General features: G+C 36.8%; 1 protein-coding gene across 9 annotated transcripts in view; it reads left to right on the forward strand.

Moving 5' to 3' along the window:
- NAALADL2 (N-acetylated alpha-linked acidic dipeptidase like 2) overlaps window positions 1-26945 on the forward strand; it is a 1364408-nt gene that overhangs the window by 593106 nt on the left and 744357 nt on the right. Inside the window, exon 1 of one of the 9 annotated variants that reach the window (XM_058730529.1) lies at window positions 17199-17421. The exons of the other annotated variants lie outside the window; for them this stretch is intronic. Coding sequence (XP_058586512.1) covers window positions 17406-17421 — 16 coding nt within the window. The 5' untranslated portion in view covers window positions 17199-17405. Of the gene's footprint in view, window positions 1-17198; window positions 17422-26945 lie in introns of those variants that run through there. 9 annotated transcript variants of the gene reach the window in all.

The following is a 26945-nucleotide window of genomic DNA, read 5'->3' on the forward strand; positions in this document are numbered from 1 at the left end:
AGCCCAGCGATTAATTTTATGACTATTATTCTAAATTCACTTTCTGTTATATTATTTAAATCCTTTTTGATCAGTTCATTAGCTGTTGTTATTTCCTGGAGATTCTTCTGAGGGGAATTCTTCCGTTTGGTCATTTTGGATAGTCCCTGGAGCGGTGAGGACCTGCAGGGCACTTCCCCCGTGCTGTGGTGTATAACTGGAGTTGGTGGGCGGGGCCGCAGTCCGACCTGATGTCTGCCCCCAGCCCACCGCTGGGGCCACAGTCAGACTGGTGAGTGCCTTCTCTTCCCCTCTCCTAGGGGCGGGATTCACTGTGGGGTGGCGTGGCCCATCTGGGCTACTTGCACACTGCCAGGCTTGTGGTGCTGGGGAGCTGGCGTATTAGCTGGGGTGGGTAGGCAAGGTGCACGGGGGCAGGAGGGGCAGGCTTAGCTCGCTTCTCCTTAGGTGATCCACTTCAGGAGGGGCCCTGTGGCAGCGGGAGGGAGTCAGATCCGCTGCCGGAGGTTTGGCTCCACAGAAGCACAGAGTTGGGTGTTTGCGCGGAGCGAGCAAGTTCCCTGGCAGGAACTGGTTCTCTTTGGGATTTTGGCTGGGGGATGGGCGGGGGAGATGGCGCTGGCGAGCGCCTTTGTTCCCCGCCAAGCTGAGCCCTGCCGTCCGTCCGCGGGCTCAGCAGCTCTCTCTCCCTTTGTCCTCCAGCCTTCCCGCTTTCTGAGCAGAGCTGTTAACTTATGACCTCCCAGACGCTAAGTCGCGCTTGCTGTCAGAACACAGTCCGTCCGGCCCCTCCGCTTTTGCCAGCCCGACTCGGGGGCTCTGCTTGGCCGGCGAGCCGCCCCTCCGCCCCGGCTCCCTCCCGCCAGTCCGTGGAGCGCGCACCGCCTCGCCGCCCTTCCTACCCTCTTCCGTGGGCCTCTCGTCTGCGCTTGGCTCCGGAGACTCTGTTCTGCTAATCCTCTGGCGGTTTTCTGGGTTCTTTAGGCAGGTGTAGGTGGAATCTAAGTGATTAGCAGGACGCGCGGTGAGCCCAGCGTCCTCCTACGCCGCCATCTTCCTGTTCGAGTGTCTGACTTTTGATTTCAGCTCAGGTCGTGATCTCATGGTCGTGAGATGGAGTCCTACACCAGGCTCTGTACTGAATGTGGAGCCTGCTTGGAGTTCTCTCTTTTTCTCCTTCTGTCCCTCTCCCCTACTCACACATGCACTCTCTCTTACAGATAAAATTTTTAAAGAAGACAATAAGTATGGTACTGTAACTGCATTTTCCTCATTATTTTTGTAATATTTTCCTTACTTTATCATAAGAATATAGTCTAATACATATAACATATAAAACATATGTTAATTGACTCTTATTGGTAAGGCTTCCTATCAACAGGAGGCTATTAGGAGTTAAATTTTGGAGAAGTCAAAATATTTTCCATTGCACAATGGTGGGCACCCCTCATCCCCATGTTGTTCAGCTGTATATATTTCCAACATGTGATGCGAACATCTTCAAACACATAAATGAAGGGATCACAAATTTTGAGTGCATAAGATTTAAAAAAAAAAAAAAGAAAACTCTACAAATATTTCTTTTATGAGGAAAATATAATATCTGACGGGTTTGGGGGAAATTCGAGTCTGTCAACCATCTCTTCATCTTGACTTTTTATCCCTTTTTACCCATTCTAACAAATAATTTTTAAATTAACAATTGAAAAAATTAATCTGTGCTGAAGAAAGTCTTGATTCTACAGATTACACATGCTTATAAACTTCCAGGGAATATTGATGAGAAAATACATACTTCTAGACATGTTCTGTAACATCCTCATGTACTTTGGAGGCCGGTGAAATTTCTGAGGAATAGATGAGAAATAAATATTTAGCCACAAGTGGACAGGAGGTTGGAACGTTCAAGTTCCTGACCCAGTGGGAAGCAGTATCTTCCTGTTAAAGATGGAAAGGCATCTGTGGTTTAAAGTAAGGGGAAAAAACTGCCTAGAAAAGTACCAAGTTCCAATATCCTCGGACTCTAGGCAGATTAAGTAACCAAATAGGCTAGATATGCATCGATAAGGAGTAGAGGCAACTATGGTGCACTAGAGAGCACATCTAAAGAGATTCCAGTGGTTTATTTTGAAAACTTGGGAGAATGTCAATCATTTCTGCAGGATTCAGCCTTCAGTCTTCCTCTGTCCCTAGGTTAACAGATCCTCTGTGTATAGCAACACTTGCAGTAGGAACCTCCACACTTAAGCATTATCTCTTACTTCATTGAAAGATAAATGGATGGATTTGGAGGGTTTGAATTTGTGTATTATTTCCTCAAGAAATAATTTTGCCCTGTTCACACACACATTCATATTCACATGCGCGCGCACACACACACGCACACACACACACACACACACACACACACACACACAAATACATCCCACTCCTCCACGACACTAAAGCTTTATTTGTTGATTTAATGTGTGATGCCTTTGATTATAGCAGGTACAAATGTATCTAATAAATAATTAAAGTTGGTGCCAACTGAGTCCTAAAGTGAAAAATGAAGTTGCACACCAGTAACTACTTAAATGTCTACAAATCTGAGCAGGATTAGCGGAGAAATAGTGTATGACTTCCAATATTGCATCCCAGTTGAAACTACAAACACATCTTCCCACAAATTCTGTACCAAATCAGAACTATTAACAACAAAAATAAGTGTGATTTTATTATATAATTAGTTCACTTATAAATGGGTAAAGGAGCATTAAGGAATCTACTCCTGAAATCATTGTTACACCATATGCTAACTAACTTGGATATAAATTTAAAAAATAAATTATTAATTAAAAAAAAGTCCATGTGACTAGATGCTTAAATGATAATAAAAATCTAGCTGATAACCCTGATGAGACAGTGTGAATTCTTGATTAGAATAATGAGCATTTAAAATGTTTTGCCCCAAATTCTTTGCCTTCACTATTTATCTTTATTCCATCAATAGAAGATATACGCCTTTGAGAGTTACCATGGTCTTAATACAGTGTTTTTTTTATCCCTGCCCTTCCCCAAAAAAGAGATACATATAAAACACAGGTTGAGAGTAATTTTCTTGCCCTTACCTAGAATTTCATATTTTCGGCAGTGACCCAGGCTCATGTGCAATACCTTGAAATGGCAAAAGGTTGCTTTTTAAGTTTTCAGGTCAGAGCAGACATTTGTTTTGAACACCTACAGAAAAGCGGCTTCCATTTGTTTGTCTTTAAGGGCTTTTTTTTCTAGTATCTAGATGGAACTGACCTAAAATTGTATCTGGAATTATTCGCCTGTAAAGAGGCCATGTAAGTCAATACAAACAAGGCCCTTTTAGCTAGAAGCTGAAATTAACCTTCAGAAAATTTGCAATCCAGATGTGAGCTGCTCTGTATCAGCAAAGTAGAGCAGCTATCACTTAACAGAGTAAAAGGTTTCCTATGCCAATCAAAAGTAAACAAGGCGAGGTGTTCTTCATCCTCTTTTTTGATATGTTTGAGTCACTGATTTCTTCTGCTTCAACAAACCAAAACACTTAAAAGCATCTTATATTCTGAGGGAAAGTTGGTCTGAAACATGTATCACACAGTAGAAACACTGATAACAAAAATAGTAAGTATACTGTTATGATTTAATAATTTCCCTCTTTTTTGTTAGACTGTTACTCAAAAATATGAAAATCTCTAAATACATACCTAAGTATGATCGTTAAACATTTGACATGGAATCAAAATGAGGACTAAGATTCCTGACGTGTCCTTGACAGAACTGAATTTGGAAGCTCATTTTGTGTTATTTTTTTTTTTTAAGGATCTGACATAATTATATGAGGTACATTAATACAGCCAAAGTTTCACACATTCTAAATGTGTTAATAAGTAAATATTATTAAAGATTTTTCTGAAAATTCTGCCTCAGAAGTTGTGTTTTCCCTATAGTCTAAACATTTTTATACATTTAAAGTTTATTTCTTTTTGGGAAAGACAGTGACCTGGGAGGGGCAGAGACAGGGAGTGAGAATCTCGCACAGGCTCTGCAGCGTCAACACAGAGCTTGACGTGGGGCTTGAGTTCACGAAAACTATGAGATCATGACCTGAGCCAAAACCTGCATCTGATGCTTAACCAATTGAGCCACTCAGGCGCCCCGTAAACATTTGTATACATTTAAAGCAATTAACGTGTCTCCTAAGTGACTAAAAAATATGTTGATGGTATCCCCTAAATAGTATTAAATTCATAAGACAAATATCAAAATACATATAAGCATATATTCAGAATCTAAATGAGTATACTTAAGTATTCCAACTCTTCTTTGTCAAACAAAATTTGGAAAATAAAAATATTCTATTACTTGCAAATTAAAACTTAGTTGATTCTTAAACGAATCTTTTCCTTCAGTGTGTTTCTTTTTTGTTTTTCTTTATTTTTTTAACGTTTATTTTTGAGAGAGACAGAACATGAGTGGGGGAGGGGCAGAGAGAGAGGGAGACACAGAATTCAAAGGAGGCTCCAGGCTCTGAGCTGTCAGCACAGAGCCCAACGTGGGGCTCACACTTACAATCTGTGAGATCATGACCTGAGCTGAAGTTGTTTCTATGTGTTCCATCTATACATGGATATTTTGGGGAATAAAAAGTTCCGTAGAGTGTATATTTTAACGGTTTAAAATCTGAGTGTTATAGATTTCTTTAAGAAGTAGATTGATATTATATTATCTCCAGAAAAAATATAGGTATGCATATAAAATTGAAATTTGCATGTAATTTCAAACTGCCCCCATTTAGTGAAGCTCACTGATGATCCATGAACCCGTGATTGAGAAAGTTTTATGAAGGATGAAAGATGTCTAGTGGAAGAGCTACTAATCCACAGCTTTAAAACTTTTGTTCATAGTTCAGCCTCCTTGGCTGACCTTCCAGACCCGTAGATCATGGGTCTGTTTCATTCTCCCATGTCTCTCGCCTTTGCTGAACTGCTTCCCTTAACAATCTCCATCCAGGTAAAGCTAAAATTCTCACTAGAACTTAATCTCTTAGACATATTCTTGTGATTTTAAAAGTTGGGATACTAAGCTTGATCCTGAGTGAGACTTCTGGTTTTGTGTCAAATGTCATACCATGCGAGGTTTACTAAAACCATACACTGATATCTAAGTGACTCTGTGGTCTATTGGTAGGTTTATAGGTAAAAGAAAAACTAGAAATAGTAGGTGTTGACAGAGCTAGCACATCAACTGCGAATATATGCAAACCCACTGAAAAATGCCATTCTAGTAAAAAGTAGGAAAAAATGGAGCTTGATGAAATAACATCACACCTATACATTTGTATTTTAATAGGATAATGTGGTTATATTGAAAAATGAGATAGATCTGACTTGGAATAACTTGTGATAAAATGTCACTATAACCAAGGAGAATGGAATTCAGACCCATCGAATTGCACTGAAGTTTCCTTACACTATAAATGTCAGAAAAGTTATCTGCATTATAAAAGAAAATGTGTGTTTTTCCCCAAGAGGAAAAACACCCAAAGAATCTTTGTGTGAGCATTCCAAGATGTCTTTAGCATTTTGCAGTAGGTACTTTAAACACTTATTTTTATAAAGTACTTTTTGTCAGGCTATATATACACACACATATATATATGTTAGAAATTAGTAGTTCCTCCAGTTGTAAAACCTTGACATTGACTATAATTGAGGAGGTTAGTGTCGGCATGTTCATAAGTATTACCTGTCATTTGAAATATGACAGTGCTGTAACTGCAAGACCTTGGGGAGGCTTGTGTGTTGGCATTGCCATCTGACTGCCTTAGAAACTGCCAGACAGTCTTCTTAATGCCTCTGACCCTGAGATAATTAACATGGCCCTAGAGGCTCTGCCTTTCACATTTGCACACTTGTTGTTTAATAAGATGTTTGCTGCTAGCTATGCTTCCCTCTGATTTAAAAATGTGCCTTTAAGGAGAATGGTACTTCAGTCCATTAAGTTTTCTATTATAGGTATTACCTTTATGAACAAGTTGCTTATATAAAAATTTTGTTGCTTTCCTGAAAATTAAAATACATTCTAATGTTATGTTTTTAATCTTGGGTTTGTTTCCTCTAAATGCATTTCACAGTGAGGCAAATGACCTATCTGAAATATAGGTGCTTACTTTGACAGTTTTGTTATGTATCATGTAGGTTAGCAACTGATAAAATAGGAGCCAAGAATAAAAGCTAGTTTAAAAGCCCTTAGGGCAGATTTGATGGGATTTTAGTTTCCACATTCCCAAGGGCAAGGCAAAGAGTTAAAACAAGCTGCTTCTACTTCCTTTAAGATGAGAGTTATTGATTTACAATTAGCACTGTGTAGAATTTGCAAAATTAGTTTGTAAATTCTGAATAACTTTGTAAATTAGGTTTAAGACACTTAAAGGGAAATCTTTAGTAGTACACAAATCCTTAAGAAAAAATAAAATTGCTGAGTTTACTATTAGCAAGCCACTATATTTGTCGAATGTATTTAGTTTCTCCAATGAATTAAATAATCGTGTGTGAATAGTTAATGGAATTGAAATAGTTAAAGCACAATATACATATTGTGCTTCCCCTCCATTACAGAAGTATTAAAAATTCACTGTAGTAAATTTGAAAAGTATTGAAATATATAAAAAATAAAATACAGAATCTCCTAGGTTCCCAGAAACTAGAGGTAATGATTGTTAATATTTTTCCATTCTATTTTCTTAGATTTTTATGTCCTAATTTTTCAATAAATATATTCATATTTTCCATATCAGTATTATCCAAATATGTAATTTTAATGACTTCAAAAATTCCACCAAATTAATATAATTTTAAATAGTTATAAATCACATAAGATGAATAAATACATTAAAACAAAATTAATCCATTAAACTTGAAATGAAATGTCATTTTTTAAAATTACTTTTTTAATGTTTATTTATTTAATTTGAGAGAGTGTAAGCATGGGAGGGGCCAAAAGATAGGGAGAGAGAGAATTCCATGCAGGGTCCCTGCTGTTAGCAGATCAATCCCATGAACTATGAGACCATGAGCTGAGATGAAATCAAGAGTTGGATGCTTAACTGACTGAGCCACCCAGGGGCCCCTGAAATGTCATTTTATACTGATATTAATTTATCTCTATATTTTTTTTGCTATATCCTACAAATACTAATAATTTCTCACAAATACATGTACTAACAATATCCATAGAGTGAGCATTCTATTAAATTTTGAGTAAATTTGGGCTTTTAATTCTTAAAAAAAAAAACAAGTTTGTTTACTTTGAGAGAGTGTGTGTATGAGCGGAGGAGGGGCAGAGAGAGAGAGAGGGAAAGAATCCCAAGCAGGCTCCACACTAACAGCATGGAGTTTGATGAGGGGCTCAAACTCATGAACTGTGAGATTATGACCTGAGCCAAAACCAAGAGTTGGATGCTTAACTGACTGAGTCACCCAGGTACCCCTGTGTTTTGCTTCTTATATGAAGAATTTTATTTTTCATTGTTTAAGATTGTCTACAGTATACCAAGTTTTTACTAAACAAATCATCGTCACCTTATGGTATCAAGGTACAGATATCACCCACATGGAACTTCCATCATAGATACCAATAGGATATAATCCAATCATCTAACCAACAGCCAGAATTTTTTTTTTTCTTTTTAATACTGGGCCTTTGCCTTTTTCCAGGAGTGTTCTTTTTCTTTTCCAGATACTTATCTGACAATACCACTTGGATGTCTGATAGTATCTCAGACTTATAAAGCCTCACCACCTCACCATCTACAGCTGTACCTATTCCTCCTATGGTGTTCTCCACTTCGGAATATTCCATTTTTCTTGGTTCTCTGTGCAAACTGTGGACCATCTTTAATATACTTTTTCCCATACCACATCCAACCCATAAGCAAAGCGCTTTGGTTTCCCTTCCCAAATTTATTTAGGATCTGATTTATCCTAATGGTTTTGCCTTTACCACCCTTAATAACGTCTCCTCAGCTATTGAAATGATCTAATTTGTCTCCTGGTGTTATTCTTGCTGCTATATAGTCTACTCTCCACGGAGAAATGAAGATTTTCCTTGTAAAACTAAAGTCATATCCTGTCATTCCTCTTCTACTTCTCAGACTTGGACTTGATCTTCTACGACCCCACACCTTCGTACTTTGTATTCAAGCCACAACAGCTTTTTAATGTACAACACATGTGCATCTTCATTGTTCTAGCTGAATACAAGTTCCTTGTTAAGTCAAATGTAGCTCAGTCCTTTTTTACTAAATTTGAAATGAAACCTAACTTGGTGAATGGTCATGATGCCAAACATAACTCCACTTCAGAAATTTTGCCCTTGTTGTCCTAATGAGAATTGTTTATCCTCAGGGCCAGGCCCTCCACTTTATTTCTGGTACCTGTTCAAATATCATCAGGGAGGCCCTACCTGAACAGCTTTATCCATTACTTTCTATCCCACTCACTGTACTTTAGTCTTCATAGCACATATTTTTATTACTGATGGCAAGTCATGGTGAAGATTTAAGGTTGTGAATGCTAGAACCAGAGTGTCTAGAATTAAATATTGTCTCACCCTCTTGTTTCGTGAAACTTTCTGTGTCTGGGTTCCTTACCTATAAAATGGAAATAATAATGCCTACCTCTTAAATGATTGTGAGTTAACATAAAACTCTTGGAACAATAGCCGGCATTAGTAGGCATTCAGTAAGTGTTAGTTATAATATACATTATTACCATATTGTATGTATTTCTTTGTTTAATGTCTGTCTTCTCTCTTTAGAATATAGGCCCCTTGGGTGCTTTGTTTACTGCTGTGTTCTTAGTACCTAGAAAAATTTCTGGCACATGATAGGTGCTTAAGCAATTGTTAAATAGTTAATTGACTAGATAATAAAGTCATAATAAATGAAGGGTATGAGGGATATATAGAATGGTTGTCTACTTGAGTACATACATTCTGCATGACCTATGCATATGTCAGTTGTTGTTAAATGCAGTAGAGTTCAGATATAGGAGAAATAAGTGTGAGTTGGTAGATAGGCAACTTTTAAGAAGAAAATAGACCTTAAAATAGCTTTAAGTGGAGATGAACTTTGATATGCGTGTTGGTAAGTGAAGGATGAAGAAAATTTTCAAAATGGAGAAACAGTGGTCATTTGTAAGTCCATTCCAAAGTCAGCCAGTCAGCAAGTCAGAGTGTAGGAGAGTGATTGAGATTAAGACCAGATTTGGAGGGACTGGGACTGGGGTTGAGGAGGTCAAAATTTATTAACTGAGCCTTTTTTCCTGCCTCAACACTCAAGAGAGGTACAATAGTTTTCTGTTTGTAAAAGTAGCTCAATAAGCATCAAGACTCATTAAGAGAGGTGTATGCGGTTTACAAATTCCCTAGGCTGTTATTTCCCTTTAGCAGGAAAATAAATTTTAAAAGGGGTTTGTTTTTACATGAATATAGCAATGAGTAATTAATGTCAGAGTATGAAGAAACTAGGTATATGGCCTCAAAAAATTTAGACATTTGGTTAAACAGAGGTGTAGAATTATGTATATTCATGTTTAATTAGGGTTTTTCTGTTCATTCAAAATCTTTCCAAGTATGTTTCCTAGATCTCCAGTATCACAATCTTTTGGGAAGCTTATTGGAAATGCAGATTACTAGGTTCCACTACAGACTGACCATACTCGAGTTTCTAAGGTACAGCTCAAGCATCTACATTTTTAAAATAATTTTTATTCATGTTTATTTATATTGAGACAGAAAGAGAGAGCGCGAGAGTGCACAAGCTTGTGGAGGGGAGGAGAGCGGCAAAGAAAGAGGGAGAGAGAGAATCCCAAGCAGTCTCTGCACTGTCAGTGTAGAGTCAGATGCGGGCTTGATCCCATGAACCGTGAGATCATGATCTGAGCTGAAATCAAGAGTTGGAAGCTTAACCAACTGAGCCACCCAGGCACCCCTCAAACATCTACATTTTAAGAAACTCCCTCATGTCTTCCAGCATGTGCTTTGCTTACCAACATTCAAGAATAAATGCCTTTAACTTGCTTAGATGGGGCAGGTAAAGTAGATGGCCCTACACAAAGGGGAAGGTAATTAAAAGATGAGAGGATATTCAACAATTTCACTAGGTCAGAAATTTGAAAAGCATATAAATTCTTTTAGTTTATTTTTTACTTCATTTATGGTAAAATACACCCATCTAAGTAAATGTTAAAAATCTTAATTAGAATCAACATGCCTCTAAATTAGCTTTCAACATTTTGTCTAAACATTACCTGTTTATCTTTCTCCTACTTTAGTGTATCTTCTGACCATTTTAAATGCCACTTTTATACTGACCCATTTTATATTTATCTTCTAATTATAAATGTAATTATGCTCATTTGACAGTCTAGAATGTTAAAAAAATGTACTGACTTCCAATCTGTGCTTTTGGTTGCTTTGTTTTACAAAATCAGGACCACAAAGGGCATACTCTTGTGCAACTTGTTTCTTTGTTTTAACCCTTTTAAAAGTATTTTCTCATGGGATGCCTGGGTGGCTCAGTTGGTTATGTGTTGACTTCAGCTTAGGTCATGATCTCACAGTTCAGTTTGTGGGTTTGAACCCCACATCAGGCTTTTTGCTGTCAGTGCGGAGCCCACTTTAGATCCTCTGTCCCCCTCTTTCTCAGTCTTTCCCCACTCATGCTCTCTCTTTCTAAAAAATAAATAATAATAAATAATTAAAAATATAAGTATTTTCTTGTGTTATAGTATATATTTCCCCAACACTCCTACTGCCCAATATCCTATTTTGCAAACCATTCTCTTCCAGCCTTCCTTTGCTTGCTGTTCAACAACAACAACACCCTCAAATAACTTTTATTTTTTACTGCCCTTAAGTTGTGGTGTCTCCTCAGTTCTCTTTCTGAATGGGATCCACACACAGTCACTCATTCTCATTCATTCAAGGCTGCCATCTCTATGTGCACCTGGCCGGCAGTACTTTCTGAGAGAGGACAACAGTGGTCCCACACCAGGACCCTGCTCTAGCTTCCTCTAGCCACACTCCTCACCATGGAGTCAACAAGACTGAAAGAGACAGCAAGGCAAGAAACAGCAAACTTTCTTTTAGATTCAGACAGTTTATTACTTACATAACAAAAGCAAGATGAACCGAGGTGTCAGCTCCCCATATGCCTTGCCCCAGGACAACACTAAAACCAAAGGGCCTGGGTGATAGGATGAAGCCACGTAAGTGTTGGGGCACCTTGTTGCTGAGACGTTCCTTCCATGCTGAAGCCAAGCAGTTTATAGTCTGCAGCTGTGGCCCTTAGTGTAGGGGTTGTGGGGAGAGAAAGCTTCATAACTCAGCAGAACCCAGAACATGATAAGAAATCATCTCATGGCAGCATCCCTGGTAGATAGAGAGATGGAAAGGAGATGACCTGGTAGTATCTCCTCAGAAGCCACCTATACTCTTATGTTTTCCCAAGAATCACAGGGCATTTTACCAAGACTTCTATCAGCCAGGGTTAAGGCTTGCCTGCATGGCCCGTGTAAAGATGTGCAAGGTTACCAGGGCACCATGGCCAAGTGATTCACCTAAAATTGGGCCCATGCAGTTCTCCCACCCCAAGACCAAGCTCTATGGGAACCTGAGCCTGGAATTCCTTGCCCAAGTTACCTCATGCCTGCTTCTGCATCCCGTTGGAGCATCTATCCTAGGTTGTCCCTTCCAAGGTAGATGGTATGCTGGTATGCATGCCCTAGCCCTAAGGGGTGACCAAGCAGTGGTGTTTGTGTAGGTCAACAAAGAGCTTGGTTAAGCAAGCCAGGGTTTCCATATGAAAGCCTGCAAAGCCCTTTGGGGTGATGGACAGAGCTACCAAATCAGAATCATTGTTCAAATGAATGAAGCTTTGGCTTCCTGGGAGGAACAACCTAAGGAAGACAGGGAGAATGAAAAGTCAAAGGAAAGCCTTTCTTGGCTTCCCCTGTTAACCCTGAACCACTGATAAACAGAAAATGTAGATTCTTCTTAAGGAAAAGGCTGTTCTCAGATGAGGAGAAAGCAGTCAAGAGGTTTTCGTTGTCATGATTTTTGTTCACAGCAAAAGCCAATAAATATTAGGATAGCATCTCTAAACAGAAACATGACATGAAATACTTAGTTTTTTTTTTTTTAAGGATTTAATGAGGAGGATACTAAATAAAATTTGCATATTTATATTCTTGGAAAACTTATTCTAAAACAATACTTTAAAGAGTAAAAATATTAATAATGTTTACATGAAATTATTTTAATTGCCTCTATATTGAGAAAATAAAATAAGGAAAAGTAAGTTCACTGACAGTTTAGGTAAGACCTGCCTAAGGCATAAGTTTATTGTTTGAACCATATTATTATGTCCAGTATACCATCTATCTAGTCATACCTGACACAGTATTCACACATTCCTTTTTAGATATGTGATGAGGTAAAACCCCCTGTGTATATTCAAAGCTAAACATTCATGAAGATATCATAAAAAATTCACATTTAGACTGGCCACCAGATTGTCTTTGTGATTGCTGCAAACTCAATATTTACACATCTGTCACTAAGTGTTTTTTGTTTTGTTTTGTTTTTTATTTCTAATAAGTTTTGAGGAACTTTTGATCAGTGGTTCTTAACTAGGTACATATCAGAAACACTCATGAACAGTGTCTCAAACTGAATGACAAATGACTGATAATATCCAGATTTAGGAACTGAAGACTTAATTTTTTTTTTTTTTAAGTTTCACATATATGATAATCAAATAATTTATTGTGCAAACTTGGACACTGTTTGAAAGTGAAAGTGTGGTATTTACAATTGTGTTGAGACCATAGGTATAAATTGGGACTGTCCAAATCAGAACATATGGCGATTCTATCCATGGGTGATTGCAATATGCTACCTAGTCAAAACAAACAACTTTCTAGTAGAATTAATCGCATGGTGAGATCACATGCAATTATGGGTGAGGAACAGTCTTTTTACTTGGCTAAGGAAAACCCTGGTCATTGGTTTTAAAGAAAGAAAAAAAATTGCTTTTTTACCCAGATGCCTTTTAGTATATTATTTATAATTATTTGAGGGAATTTGTAGGGCTCTTAGGCTTTTCATTTTAAAGGTGGCATATTTTTCATGGAGACTTTTATATTTGAATGTCATGAATCGTAAAAAAACAGGTAACTGCTGTTCTGTTTTGTATTCTTTGTGCTGGAGTATTTTGACCATTTACTCTTATTTTGCTAGTTTTTAACTTATGGGAGAGTTGAAGCAGAAGAGAGTTCGTGGCATTCTAACTACTGACAGTTCTATTTGTGAAGTGTTTACCAAGTACTTAGCATTTATTGTAGAGCAGGAAAGCCATATTCCATCTTCCAGTACCACTTTCATTTAAATAAACCTGTCTTTGGTATATATACATACCTTCTTGTTCTTTCATTTATTCATACATTCTTTAACAACTTTTTCAAAGTTTATTTTTGAGAGAGAGAGCACAAGAGGGGGAGGGACCGAAAGAGAGGGAGACAGAGAATTCGAAGCAGGCTCCAGGCTCTGAGCTGTCAGCTCACAGCCCTGTGTGAGGCTGGAACCCTTAAACCTCAAGATCATTACCTGAGCCGAAATCAGACACCTAATCCACTAAGTCACCCAGGTGCCCCTATTCATGCATTCTTTAATTCCTTTAGTTTAGAGTTGAATAAATTTGTGCAACATTATACCTAACATTATGTACTGACAATACAGACTTCTTAATTTTGCTTTACAAAGGTTATGTAGCTCTTACATTTATAAAAAGATGCCCTGCATGCACACACATAGCAGGACACAGTCCTAGCCTCCATCTCTCTCATGAGCTCTAAACCTATGCCGATTTGCCTGTTTAACATTTCTTTTTTTTTTTAGAATTTTTTTTCAACGCTTTTTATTTATTTTTGGGACAGAGAGAGACAGAGCATGAACGGGGGAGGGTCAGAGAGAGAGGGAGACACAGAATCAGAAACAGGCTCCAGGCTCCGAGCCATCAGCCCAGAGCCTGACGCGGGGCTCGAACTCACGGGCCGCGAGATCGTGACCTGGCTGAAGTCGGACGCTTAACCGACTGCGCCACCCAGGCGCCCCTAACATTTCTATTTGTATGTTTCAGAGACCCCTAAGTTAATATAACATACAAGTCTGAATTTATAATCGTTTGTTTCCAAACTTCTCTTTCCCCAGTGTACCATTTTTGAATCAACTGCCCTATTGTCCATCCAAATACCAAACCTCAGAAATCTTTTAATTAATAGAATAATGTAATTGTTGTTTCTCTTTCAACTTATCTGGGATATTCATGAGAACAAGACCATGTTTTGTGGGGTTGTTTGTTTGTTTGTTTTTTCCTTGTATTTCCATCATTTAGCAGAAGACTTACTATAAAATGAACACTCAATATTTTGCGGGGGGAAAGCTAGGGGTACCTGGGTGGCTCAATCAGTTAAGCATCTGACCTCGGCTCAGGTCATGATCTCACGATTCATGGGTTCAAGCCCCATGTCGGACTCTGTGCTGACAGCTCAGAGTCTGGAGCCTGCTTCAGGTTACGTGTCTCCCTGTCTCTCTGCCCCTCCCCCATGCACACTCTGTCTCTCTTAAAAATAAACAAACATAAAAAAAAAAAAAGCTAGACATGTAATTTCATCTATCCTGAAATACTTCTTTTTTTTTCATCCTAAAATATTTTTAACATTATGGCAGCATACTTATGAGCACAGATTCCTCAGAGTGTCAGCATGATGTAGAGACAAATGCTAGAATCAGAAGACCTGCCTTTCTCTTTCAGTCTACCATAGTGTATTATTTCAGGGATCAATTGAGATAATAAACTTGGAACTGTTTTGTCAATGGTGAAGTTATATAGAAAAAATGAAGCTGCTTCTTTATAAAGTCCTTTATCATACTTTTATAGGCAAGTCCACAATATAATATTCAGTCTCTGTGAAGGGTGTTCATTCTTCTGTTTTTTCCCCGATATGCAATATTAATTCTGCACTAAGATATGCAGAATCCCATATTAAAAAACATGTATCAACACAGGGCCCAGGAAATGTTGATGCCTGGGCATACACCAAGTAACTGTAGATACAGTGTCTGCATGCCGCTGCATATTTACAATACATTTTTATTCATTCTTTCTTTCCTGCCTTAATTTTTCTGTCAGCCTGAAAAGTTGCTTTTTATTCATGCCATGGCCTTATTTTCTGTGACTGCCTCTTGGCATACATTATTATCGATAGTTTGCATATCGTGGATATAGCACTTTTCAGTCTGAAAATTCACTTTTCATGCTGATGCTATGTTTTCTAGGTCTGGTGTCTGTAATACATTATTGTTAACAACATTTTGGAGTCTACTCTTTTTCATTTGGTGCTTCTTATCCTCAACATTTTTCAAGATGTATCTATCCAGTGTAGTTAACACTATTGGTGTCTCTAAGATGTTGATGTATAAGGAAATGTACATTCTCTATCTGGAGGTTGAGGAAACCAGGTTCGATGTTTGCTGTTTTTAGGAATGTATGTTTGCAAAATGACTTAAAATTTTCTTTAGAGCAGCTTTTCCTTCTTCTGTAAACACTCTCTAAAGAGTCAACTATACAAAGCTTTGAGGTCTTTAAGATTATTAGAAGTCAATATCAGGGCCAGAGTTGTAATTAATTTTCTTTGTGAGTCCTACTATCCTATTATCAAAGATGACACTCAGGCAAGCATCCCTTTTTTTTTTTTTAAGTTTGTTTGTTTGTTTGTTTAGAGACAGAGAGAGTGGGTGCATGGAAGGGGCAGAGAGAGAGGCAGGGAGAGAATCCCAAATAGGCTCTGCAAGCACTGTGTGGGGCTTGATCTCACAAATCATGAGATCATGACCTGAGCTAAAGCCAAGAGTTGGATGCTTAACCCAGGAGCCCCACAAGCGTATTTTTTAAATATATGAGATAAGTATGCTTAGAAATGTGGTTTCCATGCATATTTCCTTAACATATTTACCCAATGACATTGCAGCTTTGTTTAGATGTTCCCTTCATTTCTTCCCAGTTTTATGTACACATGTAGTACATATGAAATAGTGGTATGGAAAGCATTATATTTTTACAGTTTCTCCAAAGAGAGTTTTGTTTTTCTATCTATTTTAGGCTCAATATTAGATCTTGAACAGGAATCAAATGTTAGAGATGATAAGAATGAGTAGAAAGCAATCTATCGGTCATTCCTCTCCAGACCATCCTACTGTTTTGATGTTTGTGTTGCACCTGTGGTCACTTCATCTTTGTTAGAATATTCAGACCATAAACACACTTCTTATCTATACCATGTTTTTGCAAGGAGACACTCTGACTGTTATCACTGTGGTGAGTCCTTAATCACGAGAGTTTTGAGCTGCCACAAAAAACTCTGTTTAATGGATATCCATATAATCTGAAGCCTAGAAAACAGTTGCGTGTGTTCATCACTTGTAACTTTTAGGACATAAAATCTAATCTCTTTGAGCATTTATGAAGGGATGAAATTCTAGTTTCAATTGTTGACAGTGTTCCAAGTAACAAATAGATTGTTGGCAGTTTAAAAGGAATGTATCCACTGCAAGATAGCTTTAGATATTTTTGGTTTCTAAGAATGTGTTGATGTAAAATTAGAAGGTATTATGCCTGTATCATTTTAGATAATTTTTTATAGGTGCAATTGGTTTTGTGAGTTCCACTCTTGAAAACTTATAAAGAGACTTTACAATACGATGTGTATAATTGCTGTTTTTTGTAGGACCACATAGGTTGATTGGATCCATGAAAGAATGTTGATAGAGAATCCTAAATGTATCAAAGTCTAACAGATTTTAATTTCTTTCTAGCATCTTTTGATTCGGGGTCTTACTTAATTGTTACTGCTTCTTACAGACCAAATTCTGCTCTTTGTTAAAGTTTATTTTTATTTTGGTGGAGTTTTTCCTTGAGGGATTCTACTCACATAAAATCAGGGGGTAAACTTTCAAAATTTGTTGTTGTTGTTGTTGCTAATGTTTAAAGATTTGATTTTCCCTTCATAATAGGCTGATGTTTTAAATATTTTTAGATTTCTCAGTTTATATTTTATTTCTTCATCCAACTCTAACCCTGATGACATTATCTTCCACCATAAATCTTTGCTAAGACCTCTAATAATTGGGTTTTGTTCCTTTGTAGAAAAAAAAAATTTCCATGAAAGCCTTTAGAATTTTCTCTTTTCTTCTGCACTTCTGAAATTTTCCAGCCACATGAGTCTTATGTTCATACTGCAAAGCACTTCCCATGTATATTGCCATCTGAAGATATGCATGCCCTTTTCAGTAAGTTCATGTTTTCTCTTCTCCATTGTTCTTGTTATCTCCTAATATTCATATTAAATTTGGGAGGTCTTTTAACTTTTCTTTTATTTTTTTATTATTTAGAAAATGTAATGTTTATTTTTGAGAGAGAGAGATACAGAGTGTGAGTCGGGGAGGGGCAGAGAGAGAGGGAGATACAGAATCTGAAGCAGGCTCCAGGCTCTGAGCTGTCAGCACACAGCCTGATGCAGGGCTCAAACTCATGAACCACAAGATTATAACCTGCTCCAAAGTCGGATGCTTAACCGACTGAGCCACCCAGGCATCCCTAACTTCCTTTTATATAGTCTCATTATCATTTTTTTCCAAGATATGGGGATATCTCCTTTTTTTAAATTTCTCTTTAGGTTACTAGTTTGGTCTTTACCAGTGTCCATTTTATTATTTTCAAATCTGTGAATTGTCTGAGATTTTAACCTACTTGACGACTAACAAGTTGGCCTTCCACAATTTCATGGATACTGATGGAATATATGAGCCATTTGCACTAGAGACAAAGACATGTATTACTCACAGCATAATAGGTATCAAGGGCATCAATATATTTGTGTCCTTTCCATTGCTTGTAAGTCCAATGGAGTGACTGTTCCAACATTGTAAGAGAGAATCCCTCAGCTAAAAAAACTGGAATCTTGGCTTAAGAGGCAAACACCATCTCTCTCTTCCAAGGTCATAAACAAACCTGCCTTTCGCTATGGAAGGAAACACTATAACTGTTTTCTAAGGCTTCTTGCTATTCAAATATCCTTGAAATGATAGTCCAAAACCGACCATAGTCAGTGCCTTGCTTAACAAGATGTGCAGAAATATGTGAAACTCAAGTATCTTTTATGCAATAATTTGTCTATCCTTTAATTTCTTTCATTTTTGGAAGTCATAATTTTCAGTCTTCAGAATGTAATGTTTATTCTCCAATTCAGTTTTTACAATCCTGCTCTTTCGATAGGTGGGGATACACAGTATCATTTCAACACATTTTAAGGTGATTTCTAAGAGTTATTTTTTGTTCTCTAGGTCAGTGCTTCTTTCATGTGTGTATATTACCCGGGGGAATTTGTTTAAATGCAGATTCTGACCTAGTAGATTTGAATCAGATCTTGAGATTCTAAATTCCTAACAGAATCCAGGCAATGTCATGTTGTTGGTCCTTGGATAGCAATTTGACTAGCAGAGACCTATTATCCTTGTTTGTTTCTCTATAAAAACAGTAAGAACAATGTCAAAATCAACTTTTTCAGAACTCTGAAAATATCTAAAGACTTGCAACAATCCAAGGAACATTATTCAAAAAAAAAAAAAAACACAACAACAACAACAACAAAAACATGAATTTCAGTAAAGGCAGCAACTGTTGTGACATTTTAGCTTTGGCCTATTTTTATCCTTCTTTTTCCAGTACTGTGGTAGCCTTAAAACTGTCAGCCCTGTGACCACAATGAAAGCCAGCACTCTAGCAGTCAAGGAAGGGGAAAAACTTGTTTTGGAGCCACCAAAACAACATTATCAGAGAATTGTTATTTGGCCTTTCTGGTCATCCTAGAAACCTACATTACCAAGGCTTGGCTTTTTTGTTTTTTGTTTTTTTGGGTTTTTTTAACTGCATTTAGAGCTTGCTTAGTGCAAACAAACTTTTCTCCTGGGGTATTGTTCATAAACAATCAGTGACAATTATTTCATATCAAAGCTGCCCAAGGAAGTAATGAGGTTTGGGGAGACAAGAAACTGACCAAAATAAATTGAAAAGAAAATCTGGGGAATGAGATGCTTATTGGGGGCTTGGGGAAGCTTAGAAGTCTATGCACATATGTAAAACTATGTGAATGTCCCCAAAAGATCTAAGAATCACCTCTCACTTCTGGCTGACATTGAGTTTCTATTAAAACAGGAAGTGGAAGTTAAGGCAATACTGTAAACTGCCTGCCTGAGAATTAAAGACATACCCAGACATGCACATACAGCCCCTTGGCTAAGTCTGGGGAATATGTTGCTTCTAGGCATTTAAGAGAATCTCTTCATGATAATTAGATGACCACTAAGCTGACCAAGCAGAAACTTCAGTTGAAGATGGTAAAGAATACAGACTTTATAAATTAAGAAAATCATTAATAAAACAGCAACAAACACAGTTTTCCAAAGTTGCCACATTATATGATTTAAAATACTCAGTGAATTTAGAAGGATTGAAATCATACAAAATATGCTGACTATAACAATGAAATTATAAATTGATTAAAAAAGGCATTTGGGGAAATACGCAAATATGTGAAAATAGATAACCAATAGATCAATGAGGTAATCACAGGGAAATTAGAAAATACTTTGAGATGAATGAAAATGAAAACACAACACACCAAAATGTATGAGATGCAGTGAAAGTAGTGCTCAGAGGGAAATTCATAGCTGTAAATACCTTCTTAGACAAAGACAATATCAAATTAAAACCTTAACCTTCCACTTTAAGAAACTAGAAAAACAAAAGAGCAAACTAAACCCAAGCAAGCAGAAAGAAAGATGTAAACAATAAAGAAATTAGAGTGAAAATAAATGAAAATAGAGATTAGAAAAATAATAGTTAAAACCAATTAAACAAAAGATCAGCAAAATTGATAAACTTTTAGCTAGACTGACCACTAAAAGAAGGGAATAAATTCAAATTACTAAATCAGGAATGAAAGAGGGGGCATTACTATAGACATTATTGAATGAAAAGGATTATTAGGTAATATTATGACAATTGTATATTTAAAAATTAGATAAGTAGACAAATTCTTAGACAACTACTAGAACTGACTCAAGAAGAACTTGAAAATTAGAACAGACATATAAGAAATAAAGAGATTGTTGGGGTGCCTGGGTGGCTCAATAGGTTAAGCGTCTGACTTCGGCTCAGGTCACGATCTCACAGTTCATGGGTTGGAGCCCCACATCCAGCTCTGTGCTGACAGGTCAGAGCCTGGAGCCTGCTTTAGATTCTGTGTCTCCCTCTCTCTCTCTCTGCCCTTCCCCTACTCATTCTCTCTCAAAATAAATAAACATTAAAAAATTAAAAAAAAAAAAAAAAAGAAAGAGATAGAATTAATCAGAAAAACTTTCCTCTAAGAACAGCCAAGGCCCCGATCACTGGAGAATTCTAACAAATCTTTTTTTTTTTTTCACTTTTTTTTTTTTTTTTAATGTTTATTTATTTTTGAGACAGAGAGAGACAGAGCATGAACGGGGGAGGGTCAGAGAGAGGGAGACACAGAATCTGAAACAGGCTCCAGGCTCCGAGCAGTCAGCACAGAGCCCGACGCGGGGCTCCAACTCACGGACCACGAGATCATGACCTGAGCCGAAGTCGGCCGCTTAACCGACTGAGCCACCCAGGTGCCCCTCTAACAAATCTTTAAAGAAGACAACACCAACCCTTTACAAAGTCTTCCAAAAAATACTAGGAGAGGGAGTAATTCTCTACTCATTCCATGATTTAAAAACCATTCCAAGACAATAAAAGAAAAAAAGTATCCTTTATGAATGTAGATGCAAACATCCTCAACAAAATGCTGGCAAACTAAATCCAGTGACATAAAATAAGTATTCGGGGCACTTGGCTGGTTCAGTCGGAAGAGGATGCCACTCTTGATTTTCAAGGTTGTGAGTTTGAGCCCCATGTCAGGTGTAGAGAATACGTAAACAAACTTAAAAATAAAGATTAAACTCCATGACCAAGTGGGATTTATCCAAGGAATGTAAGGTTGATTCAATATTTGAAAATGAATACATGTAATGTACCACATTAATAGAATAAAAGACAATACATGATCATCTCGATAGATGCAGAAAAACTTCATTTGATGAAATTTAACACTTCTTTATGATAACAATATTCAATAAATTAGGAATAAGAGGGAACTTCCTCCACCTGATAAAGAATATCTATGAAAAACCCACAGCTAATATACTTAATGATGACAGACTGCATGCTGTTTCCCTAAGATCCAGACAGAGACCAGAATGTCCACTGTCACAATTTCAATTTAGCATTGTACTGGAAGTTTTAGCCAGAACAACTAGGCATGAAAAACAAAAGACATTCCGATTGGTAAGGAAACAGTAAAGCTGTATTCACAGATGACAGCATCTTTACAAACATTAGAGAAAAAAAAAAAGGGTGATGGATGGGAGGTAACTGCTCATGGGTGAGGCATTTCTTTGGGGGTTGATAAAAATGTTCTGAGAGAATTGTACAACTCTGTGAATATACTAAACATTCTCTGAATTGCACACTTAAACAGATGAACAGTATGTGAATTATACTTAAAAAAAATTACAGAAGTGTCATGGAAAAAGGAATGAATTGAACCATAAAATTGCTATTAAAGAAGAGTATGTCAGTGGTGCCTGGGTGGCTCAGTTGGTTAAGGGTCAGATTCTTGGTTTCAGCTCAGGTCATAGCCTCATGGTTTTGGGAGTTGGTTCCTCAAATGGGGCTCTGTGCTGGTGACGTGGAGTATGCTTGGAATTCCCTTTCTCCCTCTCTCTGTGCCGCTCTCCCACTTGCGCTGTCTCTGTCTCTCTCAAAATAAAAATAAATAAACTTTAAAAAAGGTAGAGCATGGCAATTAACTTCTAAATGGATGACAGTCACTATCATATTACTCTTGTATTTAGATTTCATTTAAAATAGAAAGGGATCTGTTTTATGCCAATATATACAATTGATTGGAAATTATAGCTCTATAATTATTTAAATTTGCAATAAAAACTGTCAAACTAAAAATGTGCAAAAAAAAAAATATGCTTCCTGAGGTTTCCAGAGATGGAGAAGTGAACTGAATCTCTTAATTTCTAGGGTATGGAGAGTGTTATGATGGGAATGAAAAAGAAAAAAACAAAAATCACCTTGTAATCAAAGTCCTAAGATCAACAGTTTGGAGTTCCCCTGGGAGCTTGCAGAATCTCTGAACCCACCCTGGACCTACTGAATCAGATTTTACATTTACAAAGAGGCCCATGTAATTCTTAGATACTTTAAAGTCTGATTCTACATTTACAAAGATGCGCGTGTAATTCTTAGGTACTTTAAAGCCTGAGAAGCAAAGGCCCTGATACCTTTGACTCCTCAGTGGTTTTCCTGCCTGGCTTGCTTTCTGTTTTCCTCTGTCTCTCCTCTGGGAATGCAGTTACCTTAAATTCAGTTTTGCTTCTAAGGCCCAAATAATTCCTACTAGACACCCTATACAGATAGAATCTATATTTTCTTTGATGGCACATTTCTAACGTTAGCAGAAGATCAGATTATCAGTTGCTCTATTTCCTTCCAGGGGAAGAGGAGAGATCCAATTGTCTCAACTGTTTCAAATGATTTTTTTTTAATTCAAATAAATTCAAATTTTAAGTGTAGCAAGTTTATATTCATAATGGTTCCTAGTTTTTGTTGATTCTAAGCTTGGAGATGGTTTTCTCACCTCTCCTTAGAGCGCACCGTGTTTCCTTACCTCTGGAATTTGGGAACTAATTTTCTAATTGTTTTCTCCCCCTGTCAATATCATTGTATATGAGTTTCTGCAAAATTTCAGATCCGTAAGTCATGTTATTTCTTACTTACCATTGCATCCCAGTTCCTTTTTATTATTGTTACTGTTCTTTCATTTTTATTTTCTGTAACTAACTGGGATTTTAGGAAGGGATATAGAAGCATATATTCATTACGCCATCTTGACCTAAAAGTCTTCTGTGATATTTATTTATATATGTATGTATGTATGTATTTTAAATTTTATTTTTATTTATTTTGAGAGAGAGAGAGAGAGAGAGTTTAGTAGGGGAGAGGCAGAGAGAGAGAGGGAGAGAGAGAATCCCTAAGCAGGTTCTGCGCTGTCAGCATGGAGCCTGATATGGGGCTCAATTCCATGAACAATGAGATCACGACCTGCACCAAAATCAAGAGTTGGACCCTTAACTGACAGCCACCCAGGCACCCCATTTTCTGTGATTTTTAAAATTATCTTTGATAAATCAAAGAAGAATTGGAAATATATTTTGTTTCCATTTCTTGGATTACTAGTAAGGTTGAATTCTTTCCCATGGGTAGGTTTTCTAATTAAATTGTGAATTGTCTGTTTGAATGAACCTATTGTGCTGGTTTCTTATGTTTTTCTCTTAGGATTTTTCTGGAAGTTTTTAACATAAGGTGATAATCTCTTGCTTGTCAACTTTGCTATAAAGATTTTATCTAATCTATTTGATTTTTAATTTTGGTTACCTTTTTTGGTCTGTAGAATGTTAAAATTTTGATTTACTATATCCATTTTTAATGTACTTTGGTTCTCTTCCATATTTATTGTGTCATATACATATATTTATTTTTTTCTTCTATATTTTATTCTCTTTTTTCTGGAATATTAATTTTTAAGTGTAATTTTCTATAATATTATATACAAACTCTTTAATCCAGCTGGGATTTATGTTTATGACTATTATAAGTTAGGTGTTTAAGATGACTGTGTTTTGTTTCTGATATAACCAATTTTCCAACTTTCACTTATTATTATTATTTTTTTTCTTTTAAAATTTTTTTTAACATTTATTTATTTTTGAGACAGAGAGAGAGCATGAACAGGGGAGGGTCAGAGAAAGAGGGAGACACAGAATCTGAAACAGGCTCCAGGCTCAGAGCTGTCAGCACAGAGCCTGATGCGGGGCTCGAACCCACAGACTGTGAGATCATGACCTGAGCCGAAGTCTGACGCTCAACCGACTGAGCCACCCAGGCACCCCAATTATTATTTTTTTTAATGTTTATTTATTTCTGAGACAGGGAGAGACAGAGCATGAGTGGGGGAGGGGCAGAAAGAGAGGGAGACACAGAATCAGAAGCAGGCTCCAGGCTCTGAGCTGTCAGCACAGAGCCTGACGCGGGGCTCGAACTCACAGACCGCGAGATCATGACCTGAGCCGAAGTCTGACGCTCAACCGACTGAGCCACCCAGGCACCACCAACTTTTACTTATTAAATACACTTATGTTTTAATGCTAAAATAATGTCTTTATCATGTTAGTGTCATAAATTTTTCTTTGGTCATATTTCTTTAGTTTCATTCTACAAAATTAAAGACACTCTGAATTGATTGTTTTAACCTCTTAATCTACCCATGCTAAGTGAAATTTGTGAAAATGACACTCCTTAACAGTGTGGTAGTAGCTGTTGTTCAGTCAGGAACTTTGATAATTACAGTTTCTGGGCTTTGTTTGTTTCATTTTGGTTTTGGTATTTTTACTCCCTTGTGTTGACATGCCTATGATAATTCCATTCTTCAAAAATTTATTATAAGTGTACTTAAATACTCAAATATCACACTGGAGGGATTTTCTCATATTGAGAATCCATTTCCTAAAAAATACCATGTACTTTAAAGGTATGACATGTATATAAATATACAATTTCCCCTTGAAAAATGTAAAAATAAAACCAGTGTTAGATAAATTTTGTCAAGTTGCCCAAACCCACTTTTAAATTTGAGTCAGAGGTTCTAGATAAAATCTTATTCAAATCTTTGGCATAATTTTTCCTTTAATATTTTCACAAAATGATATAGATCAAAGAATGAAATTACCTGACACAATTTTATATGATTAAAGCATAGGTGAAAAACGCTGGCATTTTACAAATAGTCTATGCCAATTCCTTTATCTGATGTTCACTTTCAAATAGTCACAACTGGCATATGCCTAGTTTTAAATAACACATTTGTGTGTGACCTTTTAAGAAAATTACCTATGTCTTTGTTTAGAGTGCAGAGGGCATGGATTTCACAGAGCATTTCCCACTAAATGGAGTATATTACTCCAATATCACGGCCATGTTGTCAGGAAGTGGCACTTCATTAAGATAATGTGACCTTTAGAATATTCTTCCAACCTTTTACTGTGTCTTTGGTAGTGGGATTTGTACTTTAATTTCTGTGGCTTTTTGATAAGATGAAAGTAAAATATAATTGAAGGCTATATTTTTTATTTCCTTTCAGTTATACATTGTGTGTGTGTGTGTGTGTGTGTGTGTGTGTGTGTGTATTCTTAAAATGCAAAAATAATCAGGTAAAGGATTTTTGTTCAAACTAGGGATTGTCTGCCACGTAAATGTCTTTTAGAGTTAAAATCAAATTGGTGAGTTTATGCCTATTGTGGAAAGAAAAAAAAGTGAAAATGGCTTTGTAGAAGAAATAAAAAAATTGTTTTTTTTTTCTCTACCACATTTTTTTTAAAAATTGGGAAGGGTCCCTGAAGCCTTTTTCTTGCTTCATGATAACAACAAAATAATATTTTTTCAGTGTATTTGCTGTGGTAAATTAAAATTGTTCATTTAGAGTGATCATGAAAGTAGATATCCAACTTATCAAACCACTTTTATGGATGAGTCAAAGTACACAATTTAATGGAAAGGGGAGAAGAGATAAGTGCTCTGGTGAGGCCAGACGTAGCATTTCTCAGGAACCACTTATGTGTCACTAGGTTAATTTATAGGATTGAATCATATGGTCATAATTGAGTATTTCACTTGAGTGTCTTGAAAGATATCTAGCGCCAAGTATTATTCCTATTTTAATTTGTAGACACTCTTATGTGCCAGAATATGTATTTCTTAATCACAGCTGTGACAGTTGTAACACTGAGATTATCTTTGTTATATTTAAAATGGAGCATTTATATTATACCCTGCACATTGGCAGTATTAAGTAAAATGGCAGAACCAAATAATGGCAAGAAAGCTGAAAGGGATTTTTTGGTTCTTCTACCAGATCACATATCTATGACATACCATTTAGGTTTTCAAACTTTAGTTTCTCTATTAGAAAAAAAATTAGCAGTGTAAGTTAGGAAGTAACAAAACTATAGGGGTTTTAAAAATAGAAGTTGATTTTTCTCATATAACCAGAAGATAGGAAGTGGGTAGTCCAGGACTGACACAGCTACTTGATGGGGTCACCAGACACTCCATCATTTCTGTCTGTCTTCTGTTTGTGGTTGTGGCCCCATTGTTGCAGGATAGCTGCTTAAGTTCCTTGCACCATGTCTGCCTTCCAGGCAGGAAGAAAGAAAAGACGATGTTGTGGGGTTTTTTGTTTGTTTGTTTGTTTTTGTTTTTTTCCTGATGAGGTTTTGCCTGTTTATTGGGAAAGGAGATTCATCCCTAGTAGACTTGTCTCTACATACCTCATTAGCCAGAATTGTGTCATTTAATATCTTCTAACTGCAAGAGAGGGTGGGAAGTCAAGCATTCAGCTTTATGGACTCTATAATAGAGGAAGATAAGGGAGAAGGCTCTTGAGAAGGGGTATCGATTAAGCTAATCTATAATATTGGCCACAATTAAATACAACATATATGTAAAGTCTCTTTAATATACTGAGGTTCTAGCAATAATATAAATTCAGTTGAAAGGGGTTAATATTGCTATTATATTTTATAATGACCACACCTAATTGAGAATGTTATCTTTAGTTCTG

Source organism: Neofelis nebulosa, chromosome 5 (assembly GCF_028018385.1).
Source record: "Neofelis nebulosa isolate mNeoNeb1 chromosome 5, mNeoNeb1.pri, whole genome shotgun sequence".
Classification (NCBI taxonomy): Eukaryota; Metazoa; Chordata; class Mammalia; order Carnivora; family Felidae; genus Neofelis; species Neofelis nebulosa.